This window comes from Microtus ochrogaster, unplaced genomic scaffold (assembly GCF_000317375.1).
Source record: "Microtus ochrogaster isolate Prairie Vole_2 unplaced genomic scaffold, MicOch1.0 UNK7, whole genome shotgun sequence".
Lineage (NCBI taxonomy): Eukaryota > Metazoa > Chordata > Mammalia > Rodentia > Cricetidae > Microtus > Microtus ochrogaster.
This window is the reverse complement of record NW_004949105.1, coordinates 6,357,769-6,376,495: the sequence shown is the minus strand read 5'-3', so window position 1 is coordinate 6,376,495 and position 18,727 is coordinate 6,357,769. Positions and strand designations below refer to the sequence as shown.

General features: G+C 47.6%; 1 protein-coding gene across 1 annotated transcript in view; it reads right to left on the bottom strand.

The window, feature by feature from the left end:
* Positions 1 to 5,363: 5,363 nt before the first annotated feature.
* LOC101999650 (sperm acrosome-associated protein 7-like) overlaps positions 5,364 to 18,727 on the bottom strand; it is a 14,054-nt gene continuing 690 nt past the window's right edge. The window contains exons 2-6 of the mRNA XM_005366290.3: positions 14,434 to 14,496; positions 11,996 to 12,097; positions 11,066 to 11,149; positions 6,048 to 6,128; positions 5,364 to 5,501 (exon numbers count right to left, since the gene is read on the bottom strand). Coding sequence (XP_005366347.1) covers positions 5,422 to 5,501; positions 6,048 to 6,128; positions 11,066 to 11,149; positions 11,996 to 12,097; positions 14,434 to 14,496 — 410 coding nt within the window. The 3' untranslated portion in view covers positions 5,364 to 5,421. The remainder of the gene's footprint in view (positions 5,502 to 6,047; positions 6,129 to 11,065; positions 11,150 to 11,995; positions 12,098 to 14,433; positions 14,497 to 18,727) is intronic.

Genomic DNA, 18,727 nt, shown 5'->3' with positions numbered 1-18,727 from the left:
GAGAGAGAGAGAGAGAGAGAGAGAGAGAGAGAGAGAGGAAGAAGGAGGAGGAGGAGGAGGAGAAGCAGGAGGAGGAGGAGAGAGGAGAAGGAGGAGAGAGGAGGAGGGGGAGAGAGAGAGAGAGAGAGAGAGAAGAAAGAGAGAGGGAGGAGAAAGAGAGAGGAGGAGGAGGGGAGAGAGAGAGGAGAGAGAGGGTGGAGGAGGGGGAGAGGAGAGAGAGAGGGAGGAGGAGAGGAGAGAGAGAAAGAGAGGCGAGAGAGGGAGGAGGAGGGGAGAGAGAGAGAGAGAGAGAGAGCGCAGGACTAGTGTTTGCAGCAGTAACAAGAACCACAAACAAAACAGGAAACATGAGAACATCCTTCTGGCATTAGACCATCAAAGACTGCTTAGCTGGAGCCATAAACAACATCATTAAAAAAGGGGGTGGGGGAAGTAATTCTACCCCTCCCCGACTCCAGCAGGCACTCTGCCAGGGAAGCAGGTTTGATGATGACTGCAATCTAAACCTCTCCCTCATTCTTCCAAGTCCAAGTCCTCAGTCTCATCCGCAGCTCTGCAACAGGGCATCTGCTGCAGCCTCCCTTTCCCTGCCCCCCTTCACCAGTGGGTTCCACAGATCCCCCTTCCTAACCCCGCCTCACGTGTTAGTTTATGCCAGCACCCGGCTTATTTTCTCTCCACTGCTCCAGGTCTAATCCCCCAGTGTCATGTCCTCACCTGCTGCCCTCGCTCCCAGGAAACTGACTAAGCAGATCTTGGTGGAAAACTCAGCTAGCTTTCCTTTCTCTGGCAAGCCCCCACCTCCCAGTTCATCCCCTTTCCTAAGTCTCAGATCTCAATTCCCAGAAACACATTTTACCTGGAATCCCCGGTGCCCACACTTGTCAGGACCCCAGAAGATTTTCCTACAGGCAACACACAACCACACTCTCCTAAGAACCACAGAGGAACAGAAACCACAGAACACCCACCCAACAAGGATAAAACCATATATCAACACCTAGAATTTCAGTCTTCCCAATCCCAGATGCCTGGTGCTAAGATAAAAGTCCCAGGTAACCAGTATGTCTTCACCAGAACCCAGCAACCCTACCACAGCAGGCCTTAAGTACTGCAGCATAGTTGAAGTACAAGTAAAAGACCTTAAGACAGTCTATGAATATGACAGAGGTTATGATATAATATGATAGAAATTCTTATTTCGTAAGAATTCTTTGAAAACACAAGTGAACAGTGCTAAGAAATGAGGAACACCATTCAAGATCTGAAAGTGGAAATAGAATCAGTAAGTAAATCCAAATTAAGGGAAATCTGGAAATGAGAAATTTAGGAACTCAAACAGGAACCACAGAGGCAACCTTCACCAACAGAACACAAGAGATGGAAGGGACCATCTCAATCATTGAAGACATGATAGAAGAAATGGATACATAGGTCAAAGAAAATGTTAAACCGCAAAAGCTTGTGACACAAAACATCCGGGAAGTCTGGGACAGTGTGTAAAGACCAAGTCTAAAAATAATAGGAGTAGAGGAAGGAGAAAAAAAAAAAACACAGGTCAAAGGAACAGAAAATACTTTCAACAAAATCATAGAAGAAAGTTTTCTTTTTTTAATTGATTTTTATTGAGCTCTACATTTTTCTCTACTTCCCTCCTGCCTTTCCCCTCCCCTTCAATCCTCCCCAAGGTCCCCATGCTTTCTTAACCTAAAGAAGGAGGATTAAAGAATATTAAAAGCTGCAAGGGAAATGAACCAAGTAATATATAAAGGCCAGCCTATAAGAATTACACCTGACTTCTCAGTGGAGAGTCTAAATGCCAGAAGGGCCTGGACAGATGTGCTACAGACTCCTTAAAGACCAGAGATGCCAGCTGAGACTACTATACCCAGAAAAACTTTCAATTACCATACATGGGAAAAATAAGACATTTCATGATAAAACCACATTTAAGCATTATCTGTCTACAACTTTGGCTCCATAAAAGGTGCTAGAAGGTAAACTTCAACCTGAAGAGGTTAACTACTTCTGAGAAAACATGAGGAATAATTTCAGATGAGCAAAATCAAAAGGGGTACACATGCACGTGCGTGCACGCACGCACACACACACACACACACACACACATACACACACTCATCACCAACATCACCAACCACCACCGCTGTCTTAGGATTTCTATTGCTCTGAATAGATGACATGATCATGGCAACTATAAAGGAAAACATTTAATTGGGGCTGGCTTACAGTTTCTGAGGTGTAGTCCATTATCATCATGGAAAGAAACATGGCAGCATGCAGGCAGACATGGTGCTGGAGAAGAAACTGAGAGTTCTACATCTTGATCCACAGGCAGCACAAGGGGACTGTGCCACACTGGGCATAGCTTGAGCATATAAGACCTTAAGGCCTGCCTCCACAGGGACACACTTACTTCAACAAGGCCACTCCTACTCCAAAAAAGCCACACCTCCTATAAGTGCCACTCCCTGTGGGCCAACCATTCAAATACATGAGTCTTTAGGGGCCATTCCTATTCAAATTACCACAACCACTACCAACAACATAATAACAGAAACCAAATCATTGGTTATTGATATCTCTCAACATGAATGGCCTTTTTTCCAATAAAAAAGATACAAGAGTAACAGAATGGAGTCAAAAATAGGATCCATCCTTTTGCTAAATCCAAGAGACAACATCAAAGATAGACATCACCTCATAATAAAGGGTTGGAAAAAGATATTCCAATCAAATGGACCCAAGAAACAAGCTGGTGTTGCTATTTTATATTTTAATACCTGAGGAAAAAAAGACTTCAAATCGAAACTCATCAGAAGAAATAGGGAAGGACACTGAATACTCAAAAAAATCCACCAAGACGATATTTCAATTCTTAACATCTATGACTCAAACATAAGAAACACTCCTGCAGCTTAAATCAGATATTGACCCCTACTCACTGACAGTGGGAAACTTCAGTGCCTCACTCTTGCCTATAGATAGGTCATCCGGGCAACAATGAAACAGAAATATGGGAGCTAACTGAAGTAATAAACCACGTGGACCCAACAAATATTTACAGAACATTTCAACCAAACACAGAAAAATATAAAATATAACTCCTCAGCTCCTTATGAAATTTTCTCCAAAATTGGCTATATACTTACACACAAAGCAAGTCTGAACAGATACAAGAAAATCAAAATATTTGTATCCTATCTGACCACCATGGATTAAAGCTTCATATCAACAACAATATCAACAATAGAAAGCATAAAAACTCGTGGAAACCAAACAACTCTTTACATAATGAAAAATGGATCAAGACAGAAATTAAGGAGGAAATCAAAGACTTTCCAGGATTGAATGAAAATGTATACATAACATACTGAAACTCATGGGACACAATGAAGGAGGTTCTAAGAGGCAAATCAATAGCATTAAGGGCCTACATTAAAAAAAAATTGGAGAGTTATATAGCAAGTATATTAAAAAAATGGAGAGATCTTTTTTTAAGATTTATTTATTTATTATGTATACAGTGTTCTGCATGCATGCATGCCTGCAGGCCAAAAGAAAGCACCAGATCTCATTACAGATGGTTGTGAGCCATCATGTGGTTGCTGGGAATTGAACTCAGAACCTTTAGAAAAGCAGGCAGTGCTCTTAACCACTGAGCCAACTCTCCAGCCTGGAGAGATCTTATACTAACAATTTAACACAGTTCCTGAATTATCTAGAACAAAATGAAGAAATCACAACCAAGGGGAGTAGACAGCAAGAAATAAAACAACTCAGGCAGAAATCAAAACAGAAACAACAAAAACAACACAATGCAAAGGGTAGTGAAGCAAGAGTTGGTTCTTTTCAAAAATTAATGAGCTTGACAAACCCTAAAGAGCAGAGAGAAATGTCCAAATTAACAAAATTAGAAATGAAAAGGGAGGGGGGAAGAACACACACCAGAGGAAATCCAGAGAATCATAAGGACAAACTTTAAAAACCTATAGTCTACCAAAATGAAAAATCTAAAAGCAATGGATAATTTTCTTGACACATACTACTTACCAAAGTTAAATCAAGGTCAGTTAAGTAGTTTAAGCACACCTGTAGCTCCTAGTGAAATAAACGCAATCATTAAAAGTTTCTCAACCAAGCAAAGCTGAGGGCTAGATGGTTTTACCACAGAATTCTACTAGACTTTCAGATTTCACATTTTGCTTAAAAGGTATAGTAATAAAAACAGTATGGTATAGGCACAAAACCAGATGTGTTAAATTAATGGAATTGAAGACCCAGGTGTAAATCTAAAAACCTGTGGACACTTGTGTTGTGATGAATAGGTCAGAAACTCATGCTGGAGAAAAGCATCTTCAACAAATGGTGCTGGTCAAACCGGATGTCTGCATGGAGAAGATCCAAATAAATTCATACTTATCACCCTGCACATAACTCAACTCCAGATGACTCAAAGGCCTCAACATTAACCAGATACACTGAGTCCGATCAAAGAGTATAGCCTTTCTGAACAGAACACTGTGTGGTTGGCACAGGCACTAACATAAACAATTAATATAATGGGACTTCATGAAACCGAAAATCAGGGCAGGAACCTGGAGACAGGAGCTCATGCAGATGCCATGGAAGGGTCCGTCCTTCCTTCCTTCCTTCCTTCCTTCCTTCCTTCCTTCCTTCCTTCCTTCCTTCCTTCCTTCCTTCCTTCCTCCTTCCCTCCCTCCCTCCCTCTCTCCCTCCCTCCTGCCTGCCTGCCTGCCTTCCTGCCTTCTCCCTGTCTGCTTTGCCTTTTATTTTTCTCTCCTACAATACATCCTGACCACAGCCTCCCCTTCCTGCACCCCATCCCTGTCCCCACTGCTCCTCCCTTTCCATTCAGAAAAAAGCAGCCTGCTTTCTTACAGAACCCAGGACCACTGGCCCAGAGGTGGCCCCACTCACAGTGAGCTGGGCCCTCCCTTTCAGTCATTAATAAAGAAAATGCCCTACAGCTGGATCTTACAGAGGCATTTTCTCAGTCGAGGTTCCCTCCTTTCAGATAACACTAGGTTTGTGTGACATAAGACTAGCTAGCACAGCTGGTTACAGACGACAGACAGTTCTGGCTCCAGGGCCTCCATTGCTAGGAGTCCTCGCTAGGGTCCCCCTCTGGAGTTTCCACTGCACTAGGTTCCCACCACCCCACTCTATGCCCTCCAATTTCTGTCATCTTTTCCATTTTGAATAATAAAAATTATAATAACGAAATAACTCAAAAAAACCGCCTTTGATAACTTAATATTAAAATATGCTAATTTTATTTGGTGCTCATTGGGTGCAGTTCTTCACACAGGGTGGTGACTGCTCCACTCCATTCTGTCCCCAGGTGTGGGCAGTGGCTTGCCCCTCGACCAGTCCTGGTCCTTAGGGCTTCTTTAATTTCTCCAGGAGTTGTCTGATTCTCCTGCTTTTCTGAAACTTCCGTTTTTTCTTGATATGAGTTCCTGTCAGGGAAGAGATTTTCTTGAGTAATTATGACTATCCCTCTGACTGTGACCACAGCCTGTGTCAGACCCTTCCAGTCTCTCATATCAGTGGCACTGACTCTTCTGTCCTGCATGGCATTCAGTAGGCATCTGTGACATCAGGTGTCCTTCAGGTGCAAACAGGTGGCCAGCCGTGGCTGGAAATCATGGAGGCAGGAGCATGAGGCATTGGTCAGACTGCTCTCACAGCCAGGAAGCAGACAGACAGACAGACATGCATGCTGGTGTTCAGCCCACTTTCTCCTTAAAAAATTACATCTGTGTGTGTGTGTGTGTGTGTGTGTGCATGTGTTTGCGTGTGTGTTAGAAAAAGAGAAACAGAGAGAGACAAAGAGCGAGCATGTACGCAGCTTCAGTATTCAGTTATCCCTTTCAGCTTGTGGGTCCCAGGGATGGACGTCAGGTTGCAGGTTTGGCAGCAAGCACTGCAACCTGCGGTCTTATTGGCTCTCTCCTTGTCTAGTGAAGGACTCGCCATAGGACGCCGCTGCAACTCCTGCTTACCAATAGCTCTTCGGATAGTGTTGATGATTTTCTCCAGAGTCTCGAGGCTTTTAATCTGAAAAAGTGTTTGTTTCTCTTCATCTGTGGAGACAGTAAGGACAATGAATAGACTCCACAATTAGTGTTTATCTGCAAACTTTTTGAAACCAGGCCCCTGGGTCTCACAACATAGAGTGAGCATATGTGGTGTGTACATGTGTGTAGCCTACTGCCCTGTGGCTACCAGGAACACCTACTCAGTCCAAATTCATGAAGAAACAAGAAATTTCAAATAGTCGTAGTCATTCTCCATAAACAAATAAAGCTGGACAGCCAGATGAAATGTTTTCAATTCCTAGAGGCAGAAAAATTCTCATAAACCCAAACTGAAAGCCAGTCTACAGAGGCACTGGCCAGTGTTCTTTGAGGTCATCAAAGACACAGTGGAAGAGGAAGCAGCCATGTTGGGGAGACTGAGGCAGTGGACTGGTGGAGTCCTTACTGGCTCTGGACCCAGAAACACAGCAGAGGGGTGCTGATGTTTGCATGTGCTGTGTGCATAGGCACTGAGTTCCCAGGAAGACGCCCTGCCTTGCACAAAGCCTCTGCAAGGCAGACTGACCGAGAGACCCACAGGGATGGTGGCGTGGTTAGAAGGCCACAAGTCTGATGGTAGTCTATGTGGGTGGTCCTTTGTCCTCCACAGTGTCTGTCGTCTTTGCCGCTATTAGATCAAACCTTCTGGAGTGTACAAGCAGACCCATAGCTTCACTGATCCCAAAGCTAAGGGTGTCCTCAGAGAGTGTCGAGACCTGCACCAGAGACTTCTTGCTTGTCTGTAACTGCCTATCTGGTTTCCATAACAGTGTCTTGATATATAACTTCCTTATCCTATTACTATAAGAACTTAGTGAAACTGTGGCCTCATCTGAACATGGATGGGATTGGGGGTGAGCTGGACCTATGTTCCTGGGCTGTAGTCTCTCGTATTTGGTTGTAGAATAAGCTCTTTTGGGCACTGCACAGTGAACAAGACCTGAGAGTTTATCATTGCTTGTTGACCGAGGTTTCTGTCCTGCCCCGTCCCACAATCATTCAGTCCCAAATAAACATACAGTGGCCTACATTAAATATAAGCTGATTGGCCTATTAGCTCAGGCATCTTATTAACTCTTATAACTTATATTAGCCCATAATTCTTGGTGTTAGCTACGTGGCTTGGTATCTTTTTTGGTGAGGCTTGCTCTGTGTCTGGTGATGACTTCAGACTGACTTTTTCCCTTACCAGAATTCTCCTGTTCTGGTTGCCCCACCTCTATTTCCTGCCTGGCTACTGGCCAATCAGCATTTTATTAAAATACAATTGACAGGGTACAGACAATTGTCCGGCAGCAATTCCTCATTTATTTCTGTTGTAGCCAATGTTCATGGTTATTTAAGAGCTTTGCAGGAGTGAATGTCCCCACCCATTCCCAGCCACCGACCTTGAAGGGCTGGGAATGGTTTTACAAGCTCTTTGTGACACTTTCGTAAGCTTAAAATTAGTGTCACAATGGATGCTATTTTAAGTGCCTTTCTCTCCCTTTTTTAGCCTGTCCTGGGATTCCCTCCCCCCCATTCTTGTTCCCTAGGTGACGCCTACATGCACATGACCATACAGCAGCCCCCTTCTCATGGGCAGCCATGCACAGACCTCTAGTCTCCATCGTAGCACTTGGCAAACAAGCATCTTTGTTTACATTGGCCACTGTAACCTGTAGTGGAGGCCACCTTATTTCTTTCAGCGTCCTTGCTGCTGTCTCCACCGCTGCAAGGCCTCATCTCTGATAAGAGAGCTCCAGGAGCTTCTCCGGCCTTTCACAGAGAGAGAGACACACGCCTGTCCTGGACCTGGGAGACACTGAGGGTCATGTTAGCCTACAGCCCACATGCCTCTACTTTCCTTTGGCCCACTGTTGCTTGCTGAGATGCTACAGGTGTGCATCCTCCCTTGCCCTGTGCCACCCACGTATCTCTGCAGCAGCCAGACACAGGACTGGTTCCCCACCTCCCACTGCCTGCTTGTCTTGCAGCCCCAAGCACACAGCCATCAATGCTTCCACTGGACAGTGCTGGGGTTGGGTTGAAAAACGGGCCTTTTCTAACAGACTTGCACATACTCACTACTCTATGCTGTTGCCACACAACACTCTGGGCTGGATGGTGCACACCCGGAAAGGTCCATGTGAAAATCAGGGTGACACGGAGCAGTGTGCTGGAGCTGAGGTTGATGTCAGGGCTAAGGGTGTGCATCTCACCACCAGTCCTCTATGCTCCATGGCCTCAGCCTGGGGGAAAGGGCACAGCATCGCTGGCAGAGATGAGGGAATGCTGGAGGGGGGTGCTCTGCTGCAGAGACCTACAAGTATAGCCGTCTTCTGATACTCATGACCATGTGTGGAGAGGGGTGGATGCTTTTATTCAGCACAGCACACCTGCTGTACCCGAGGCAGAGCTGGGCAGGCCTGCAGCTTTGATATCTCTCAGACAATAGGAGGCCACGAGTTCTCCATCCAAGTAAAGGTACCCAGATAGCGGGTGGGCTTGGCTTACTGTCAGGGCAGCCTCCAGGTCCAGTAGTGCTCACAGTCTTGCTCACTCATCTGGATGAGTCTTTTCCTGGAACTCTCCTTCCCCCAGGAGGGCCTCCAGCAGAGAACCTGTGTGCTGAGGCAGGAGCTGGCCCTCTGCGCTTTGCCTTTTCACACCGATTCCCACATCTGCTCTAGTTCCCTGGGGCCTAGACTTGGACTTTGCTGGCAGTCCGTGATGTGACCATGGGAAGGAGTTGCCTGGCCCTAGAGACCTGTAGTAGGGACTGACCAGAGATCAGAAGAGGAGCAAAAATCAAGATGTGGGATTCAAAGCCACAGAGAAACCCTGTCTTGAAAAACCAAAAAAAAAAAAAAAAAAAAAAGATGTGGGATTCATAGCCATGAGCATGAGCCTTGTTTTGAAAGACGTACACCCTGACAAGATACAGCCCCAAAGCAGTTCTTGTGAGCTCTCCAGGTCAGAACAGCCTGTGTCACCCTGTGTCCCACCCCCCAGATTGAGCACAGAGCCTGTACGAAACTAGGCATCACTCCTAAATGTGTGCGTTTGTTTTGAAGATTTGTTTAAAAAGCTTTTACTTTTAAAAAAAGTGTGTGTGTGTGTATGTGTGTGTGTATGTGTGACTCTGTGAGTCATCCGTATGCAGGTGTCTGTGGTGTCCAGGAGAAGGTGTTCGATCTCCACTTCTGAGATGTTTGGACGTGGGTGCTGGGAACCAAACTTGGAGCCTCTGCAAGAGCAGCAAATGCTCTCAATGGCTGAGCTGTTTCTCCGGCACCATGTTTGCTAATAAAACCTCCTTCCAGTTCATATTTTGTCTATTTGAATTCTTTCTCTGTCTTAGACAAGAACATGGGAGCAACAAATGGCGATCTCTCCCTGCCTTCTGTCTCCAAGATCGGCCTCACCCTCGTCACTGTCAGCAGATAAATGGCAGGGAGTCTGGCCAGGGTGTCCAGAGACCTGAGGGCTCTGTCCACACTGCTGCTGCTAACTCCTAGGATTCCCTTCCTGAATGCTGACTAGTTAGCTCACTTCTGCGTAGGGAACACCAGGCAGCCCAAAGGCCCTCCTTCCTGCTCTTGTTGGCTTCTTTTTCTGGATGCCCTGTCTTCTTATTACCAGGGTCTCACACTAGTCTCTGGTGATCTCCAGGTCTCTTCCAACCCAGTCCTCACCCTCTCTGCCATGAAGTCATAACTCATAAACATTTTCACTCAGTCCCTGGAGAGGCTTGTCTTGGCGTAGTTGCTGGGAGTCAAGCAATTGCAGTGAGGGATTCATTTGTACTAATGGCTGCTGTGTGCCCAGGGGCCAGAGTAAGTCTCCTGTTGGTCCCAGCAGCTTAGAGACTGCTTGAGGAGGGAAGGACTCCATGTGGTGGCCACAGGTCAGTCCTTACGCCTGGGCAGTAGTGCAGACAACATACTGGACTGGTTTGGGAAGTTTGTTGACCTCCAGTGAACCAGCATACTGTTCCCAGAGGCGTAGCCAGCTCTAGGGCCCTGGTGTTACCTCAGGGTCTCCTCTCCCTCTCCTGTTCTAACCTCAGATTTCCTTACCCATGAGTTGTTCTCTATCTCTCAGTCTACTTTTGCCTGCCACTATGCTTCACCTGAACTCTCTCTGACTGTAGGCAGCCACCAGAAGAATCCTTGCCTATTAATCTAGAACCATCAGCTAATGACGTCAGACTCATGAGAGGGACAAACTCTGGGGTGTTAGAACAATCATTTTAAATAGGTCTGTGCTCTTTCTTATGCCACGAAGCCATAATCTTGACTCACCCCAAACTTCAGCAGCTGGAGAAGCCATGGAGGATTGAGATGCAGGTCCCCATGCCCATATTGCACTGACATATTAACGGATTAATACATTCCCTTCCCTGTACCTGAAGCTGCCATCAGGTCCTTCATGGGATTACTCAGCAATGTACGTGAGCATCCTGTGCTACACGTCCTTCCTCATGTCTATTCTTTCCAGCAAAGACCTGTGCCTCCTTTGGGAGCCAGGTAGCAGACTCAGATCTGATGGAAGCAGGCCTTTTTTTCCCCAATTCCTATCCCCCACCCCGCCAGGGGCACTCTGTCTGCTCTGTTACCCTTCAGAGAGAAGTGATTCAGTTGGAAGTCTGGGAGAAGACTCAGCTTGTGTTCTTTCCTGGTAACTGCCCACTCGCAAGAAGGCGTTTCCTCTGGGCCAGCCTGGTCTAGGTTCTGCAGAGGCAGGCCTAGGGCAGGACTAGGGAGCAGTGGATGCTGAACCTCAGTGCAGAACTAGACACCTCAAGACACAGTAAGAACCCTACGTAACCAGGTCCAACAGCCACCAACCCCAGCAAAGGAATTTCTGCTCTCACCCAAGCAGAAGCATCCTTCTGCGTCTGGCTGGAACTCCCCAGTTAGGTTCTAAGCCCAGGAAGAGGTTTGTGGGGTTATATTTACCATCAAAGGAAAGGGTATCTATGGTCTCAGTAGATGACTGCTTCTCGTGTTTCCTAGGAGTGCTGGATTCTTTCACCCAGACTTCTTTGATGAAGAACATAGGGGAAAAAAAAAACAAACAAATAAACCAGGGGAGCGTTTTCCCATTATGTGCTTGTGAACAATTTTGGCCTGAGCCCTATTTTACAACATTGAGCTGGAAGGGTGGCATAGTGTCCCAGTTCTAGCTGAACGGTGTGTTGGAAAGTTAGTGTTTAGATAGTCAGGTGTCATCCAACCACCTTGGGCCTGGTGGTTTGGGACTAGGCAGCTATGGGGTGAAAAACCCTTAGGACCTAGTTATTTCTGAACTAAAACCTCCCAGGAAGTGTTGAGCCCTCCCACCTCTGAGTGCTTTTCCCCAGCGCCTCTCCTTGCCACTGTCTGATCCTTCTTTCATGCCCCGTGATGCCCCATCTGCTTGCCCAGTCTCACAATGTGGAGCTCTGCTTTGTCTTTCTCCCCTGCTCCCCTTGGCCTTGGGTGTGTCCTATGTTGGACCTTGACTTTGCTTCGACCCCACGGTGTAACAGCTTCCCTCAGAAGCCATCGGTGAGCACAAGGTGTTGGGACGTGCTAAGCTACTGGTCTGGCTCATCTAAGACTGTGCTCCTATAGCACCCGAACCCTATTCACGTCCATGGTCTAAGAACATGCATGGATGTGACCCAGAGATCACCCCAGCGTGAAGCAAGCTGCCTCTGCCTTGGCGGTGACTCCCTCCATCTCAGGAGCAACGTAACAGTGGCTTTGAGCCACAGCTTCCCTCATGTGTCCACTGTTCCTGCCCAGATACAGTTGGATCTAGTGAGTGCTCATGAAATAGGGCCTATGTTCAACACCATGGTCTAACAGTAATCGAAGTTGTGAGGGTGAAAAGAATATACTTGCTTTTGTCCTTCGTTGTTTTTGGTTCAAAGACTTTCGGTGGGCTTTGATTTTCAAAATACGATGTTTTCCCTGGATCCAAAATCTCCCGGACTAGAATTTCATCTTGGGAAAAGCACACGAGAACATGTTATAGAGCCAATGATGCAGGGCAGATGTTCTGTGAAGAATTGAACTTCTTCACAGAAGTGAAAAAGGCCACCTGTCAGCCCCACACTAGAAAATGCAAGGAACTTATGGACAGTGGCTTTACTCTGGAGAATTTATCTGGGGAGGCTGTCCATACTCCTGCCTTCCCGAATTCAGAAAACTTGAGATGGTCTGAGTATCCCCTGAGCATCCCTGTAATCCAGATGGTGAAGGTCCCTCAATGCCCTTGTCTTCCAAGGCTTGATTTCTCAGTGGCATTGTTGGGATAATGGAACAACCTCCTTCAGGCACAGACTAGAGGGAGGTCTTTAGGTCATTGGGGCTATCTACAAGGGAGGTGGTGGAGCCCTGGTCCCCTTCCTTCTTTAGCTCCTTGGCCATGACATAAATGGTTTTGTTTTTGTTTGCTTGTTTGTTTTTAATTACCACACACTTGCACCATGATGTGCAAGTTGCTCAAAGAAACAGAGCCAACCAAACAAGGACTAGAAACTCCAAACCAACCCCAAATATATCTTTATCCTTGTAAGTGCTTATTTCTGGCATTTTGTCATCGTGAGAGAAATCTAATACAGTCTTCAAAGACAGTGCCCACGCCTAGCCCGGTCCCTGCTCGTGGTTTCACTTCATTCTGTCCTGATTGCCCTCAAGTGCTGACAGAACAGCATCCTTGCCTGCACAGGTCCAGCCTTTCCTTTGTGTGGTGTGACTCTGGATGGCCTGGAACTCACTCTGGATACCAGGCTGGCCTTGCTCTCAGAGATCCGTCTGCCTCTGCCTCCCGAGTGCAGAGGATTAAAGACGTTTGCCTCCACACCAGTCAGTCTCCTTTCACTGCCTCTCCAAAAAGTCTCTTACATGTGTCCTGGACTTCGTATCCAACCAACTATGGCTCCTTTCTCACTCAGATAGGAACAAGGATGAGTTTCTTTGTGTCTCTAGCTTCCACTGAACCTTCTGTAAAATGGGATGTAAAATCTCATGCCTTTTATGAGGCCAGCCGCATCCAGCATGGATCATAGTGGGAGCTGGAAATAGCCCCGTCTCTGCAGCATTCTGGCCTCTGACCCGGGAGAGTGCAGAGAAGCTGTCTGAAGCTTTATGTGACCCATTCATGTTGGAGTCAGAAGCTGAGGCCTCCGGCTGGGTGGGAACCAGGTCTCCTATATGTGACAAAGGGTAGCCTAGGACAGTAGACAGGGCAGCATAGGTGAGCTGGGGCCATTCGCTCACTCGTTCGTGTGATCAATCCATCCCTAGGGGAGGCCATGATGAGCCCCCAGCCCAGAGCTAACCTTCCTGGAAGGGGTCCCCCCTGGGAAGAACCCTTTCACCTGGTAGTGTCTTCATTCAAGCCAGAACCTTCCTGATGAGGCTTGGCTCTGAGAGTAGCTTCATAGCCACATCCTGTCTTCCCTTAATCTACTCCTAATGCCCTTGAGAGGTGGCCACTGGCAGACAGATGCCCAGGAGACTACCCCTTTCCCACGGTGCCCCAGGGTGTTAAGCCGAAAGTCACAACTCTGCTCAGACAGCTTCTCCGGGCCTCACTTTATCAAGTGTAAAATGGGGGGAGGGGTGATTTGGGGCGGTGAGCACTGTTCACAGGACCGACATGGGCACGCGGACACAGCAGGGAGTGTGGCTAGTGCAGACAGAATTAGCCTGGGTGTGAAGTGCACGCTGGACTTTGTAGACCGTTCTGAAGACTGACCACGTCAGTCATTTGGCATGGTCTATATGCCGAAGTGCTGCACCAGGTGGATCGTGCTAGAACTGCCTCTGAAGGACAGTATGGGTCACACCAATGGTCCTCACTCTGCTGTGCTCCGAGCCCCTTCCGGAGAGCTGCAGGAAACCCTGAGGTACCATGTTCAGACAAGGCCGTAGAGGCTGAAACCCTGAGTAGAGGCCAGGTCTGCACCACCTCCTCGGGGACTGCCCTGCCCGCTCGGGACTGAGGCTGAGGCTGTCCCCGTCCTCAGACCTCTCGGTCGCACACACATTGCACCAGTGTCCCCGTCTACATGTGGATTCTGATGTGGAAGGCCTGAGCAGGCCGTGGTGTGGGGTGCTTGAAACGAGTCCACGGCTGATGGACTACCACTCCCTGGACACCACTTAGAGAGGCTTCAGCATTAACGCTGCAGGCCAGAAGAATGGGGTTCTGACCTTAAACCAAATCGGTTTCTCCAGTGCCTGTAACTGACACCAGGTTGTCTGGGACATGCTTTGGTGAGGGCCCGCCCTCCCTCACCATGGGACCTGGTGTTCCCCTGGGGAGTCCTTACCAAACACTGTAGCTATATCGTCATCCAGAGCTTTAAAACTTGGTAGTTGTCTAGCCCTTAAACCTGATAAGGGAAATAAAAAAGACAACCTATAGTTTACAGCACCCACTTCCCTGTGACCGGGTTGTTGTGAGGGACGGCCACAGCCATCTAGGGGAAGGACCTTGTGTAGAGGACTGCCCTTTCCCGTGTGTGCTGAGGGAAGCCCTTCTGGATTTTCTCATATGGAAGATGGGAGAGACATTACCCATGGGGCAGCTGTGTGGGTAGAACCCATGATTTCCCCAAGTGCCCCGATTAGAACCGCTCTCTTGGTCACTAGAGTGGTCCTCGTGGCTGGTAAGACAGTGTCCACACTTAGGGACAACTCAGCTCTATCACAGGGACAAAGAAGGAAGGGGGTTGTGTGCTCTGTTGTAGGAGGCAGTGCTTTGCCTCCTGCATGGCTGGTGATACTATCTGAGTGGCCACCAGGCTGGGAAACTCCATCCTGGGATCCCATCTGAGCAGCCCAAAGCCCAGCTAGGCACACAGGGAGAAGCAGCCCTTGCCCTGCCTCTGACTGAGACTTTCCATGTCACTTTGTCCTGTGATGAGAAAACACCTCACAAATGTTTTTCTCTGAGCCCCAGGTGACCATGCACACTCTCTTGTGCTACCTGAGGTTCTCAGGGGGAGGGGAGGGCCAGAGGATGGTCACCTCCTTCCTCCTGTGTGAGCAGAGCCCTCCAAGGGGTCTGTCTTCTGGGAAGAAGTGGAGTGCCTGGTTAGCGAACTGAAGAGTTCTGGATGGCAGTTGTCTCCAGGGCCCAGGGCTGTCTTATCTGTGATGTCTGCTTCCTGATGGGCAGGAGGAGGGCGTACAGGGTCTGGCTCTATCTGGGCACTGTGGGAATTCTAAGGACCAGTTTCCCCTCTGCAGCGTCCAGCACACACTTCCTCCTTCAGACGTGACCTCTGTTTATCTCGGGGTCTGTGCTGTCTCTTGATCTGATACATCCCTTAGTTTGAGCTCAGGGTTGGCCTCTTCTTCCAGCTCCCAGGTCCTGGGACCCCAAAGATGGCAAACAGGGCCACCAACGTCCCTTCCCTTTCTGAGGCACAGAGCTGTCTGGGAGAACTAAAGTTGCAGCTAAACCAATGACAAAGCTGTTCTCAAAGGCTTTAATGATGGACAATCTGCATCCCAATGTGCTCATCTGCACGGCTCAGAACAATGAGAAATATGTAAGGAGGTCTGTGCTGGTGATGACAATTGCTTCCCAGTGTGCTGACCTCGGTTAACCAAACAAACAGTACAGTTCTCTCCGCATGAGACATTAATGGATCATTACGAATGGGTACAGCTGCGCAGCGCCAGCACTTTGTTAAAAATATTCTTTTCATCTCGTGTCTGTCCCGTGATCACAATGGAAGCATTGTGCGAGTCAGCCGTGCGCACATGTGTGGTATGTATGCTCACGTTGTCCATGCCTGTTCACGTGCATTGTCAAGTGTAGCTGCTCCACCGTGCTTTTCCTGTTGTCACCTCCTCCTGAGAGCCGCAGCTTCCAAACAGCACACACACCACAAGTCAGATACACTTGTCTCAACACTGCCCACATCAGCACTGGCTTCATGAAGCTCACTGTCGGGTTGAGTTCACGCCAGGCAGTTGAGTGAACACAAGCCAGAGCCCTTCTCCGTCACAAGACTCAAATCAACTGCTAGCCTTCTTCTCGGTGGGTAGCACCCTCCCCCGAGGAAACCACACACACTTGCAGTCACAGCTCTTCTCCTGGCAAGCAGCGGAGCACCCAGGATGAGTGAGGGGACCTGTGTTACCCCAAGACAATGGAGAACTTCTCCTTTTACTGGTTCCTCAAGCTGAAGACGACCTTGGGGGTCATGCAGGGCTATGGCCAGGTCTCAAGCTGGGGAGACTAGATCTCTTTGTGAGATTTACTATTTATTTATTTACTTTCCTTTTTATGCAAGGTCTCTACAAAACTCTGGCTGCCCTGGTCTTGCTTTGTAAACCAGATTGGTCTTAAACTTGGAGATCTGCCTGTCTTGGTCTCTGAAGTGTAGAATTAAAGGTGCGTGCTGCCACACCCAGCCTAGACCTTGTGGTAACCATTCTACAACCGATGGAGACCGTGAGGGTCACCCAGGGGTTCAATGCAGTTTCAAGCTAGAAATGGCAGTGAATGCCATCCCAGTTTTGACCAGGTCTTAGGAGAAAATGACCGGATAGCATTGAGAGCAAATCCCTTAACAAACACCAGTTGATAACGTCTCGCACAGGCAAGAGTTGTGCACAGGAGTGGACAAGTGAAGCTGGCAGAGACACTCGTGAGGACCAGCATCCTGTACTTATTCTGGATCCTTCTGACACCCACTACTATATACCAGTTTGCTATATAAATGACCAGACTATGTTTCTTCAAGAAAGAGGGAAGCCAGACATACTAATACATTGGTGGGTTCTTTAACTCAAAGAATAGGGGAGATAAAAGCCCCACTACGCATAACCCAAGTATGTGTTAGGAGGGCGGAAAGTCCACTTCTACCATTCACATCATAGCAGAGGAGCGGTTATCAGCACAAAGACCTCCCTGTAGACAGATCTCATATCCTGTGAGCTCACACACTGCAGGAGTCCAGAGGAGTAACCACCACAGGTGGCACATCCCACACCTTCATCCCACCTTCAGCTGCTGGCTGCAGTGAAACTTTATGCTGGAACACATGAAGCTTGCCTGAGGATCAGAGTTCAGAGCTAAGCCACTAGTTAGCCATAGAGGCCAGGCAGTGGTGGCACACACCTTTAATACCAGCCCTCCGGAGGCAGAGGCAGGTGGATCTCTGTGAGTTCAAGGCCATCCTGGGTTACACTAGATTGATCCAGTCTCAAAGAGCCAGGTAGCAGTGGCTCACATCTTTAATCCCAGTACCCGGGAGTTACACACCTTTAATCCCAAACACTGCTTTTTATTTAAACAGAAAATAGGTGATGATGTGGGATTCTCCTCTGTATGCTGTGAATACCATTGGTTAATAGAGAAACTGCCTTGGCCTCTTGATAGGTTAGAACTTAGGTGGGGGGTGGGGAAACTAAACTGAATGTTGGGAGAAAGGAGGTGGAGTGAGAGAGAAGCCACGGAGCCATAGGAAACAGAGGTGCTAAAACTTTGCTGGTAGGCCACAACCTTGTGGTAAAATATAAAATAATGGAGATGGGTTAATTCTAGATAGAAGAGCTAGCTAGTAATACGCTTAAGTAATTGGCCAAGCAGTCATTTAAATAATACAGTTTCTGTGTGGTTATTTTGGGGCTCAGCAGCCGGGAACAAAACAAACAGCCTCCTTACAACAGGGGACTAAGTGTATTTTTTACTATGAGATGGCCACGAGCCTATAAATATAAGAAGTGGGTAGTTATGGCTTAAAAAGTAATGTGTTTGGATGTAATGATGAAGGGAGGTGGAGCTGTGAGAATTAATATTGCCAACTTGACAGGTTCTAGGATCATCTCAGTAACTGCCTGTGGCCAAGCCTATAGGATTGTCTCGGTAGGTTAACCCCTGGGAACAGTTGTGAGGATTGTCTAGATGGGGCTCACTGAGGGAGGAGACCCAGTCTGGGTGTGGGTGGCATCATATGGTGGGGTTCGGTCCTGGACTGAATGGAAAGGAACAGTCACAATGAACCCTAGGTCTCTTTGCTCCCTGCTTTCTGACTGTGATGCAGTGTGACAGGCCGTCCTCTGCATGTTCTGCCACCCTGGTGCTCCTGCCACAGTGGGCTACACTTGAACTGTCAAAATAAAAATGCTACGATGCTTTTGCCATGTGTCTTGCCACAGCAGTGAGCAGTTTATGCAACCAATGCAACCGTCAAAATCAATGTACAGATTCAATGCAATCTCCATTAAAATGCCAATGCCACTCTTCACAGAAATTGGGGAAAAAATCTTAAGATTCATTTAGAAGCAGAAACAACCCCAGTTAGGAAAATGATCCAATACAGACAAATAAAGCAAGAATGAAAGAGGAAATATAAGGTTTTTCCCACACCTGAATTCAAGGCATATCACAGAACCATAGTGACATGCGCACTGCTGGTGCATGGAATAGAAGCTAGCCTACCTGCTACGGAACTCAGTATGGAGGATCTTCAGAAAAACTCAAACAAGAGCCACCTTGAACCTGTTCTGGGTATTTATGCATTGGACCTCAAATCAGCACATCATGGAGCTGTATAAACACCGATGTTTATTGCAACACAGTTCACAATAGCCAAGTTATAGTTC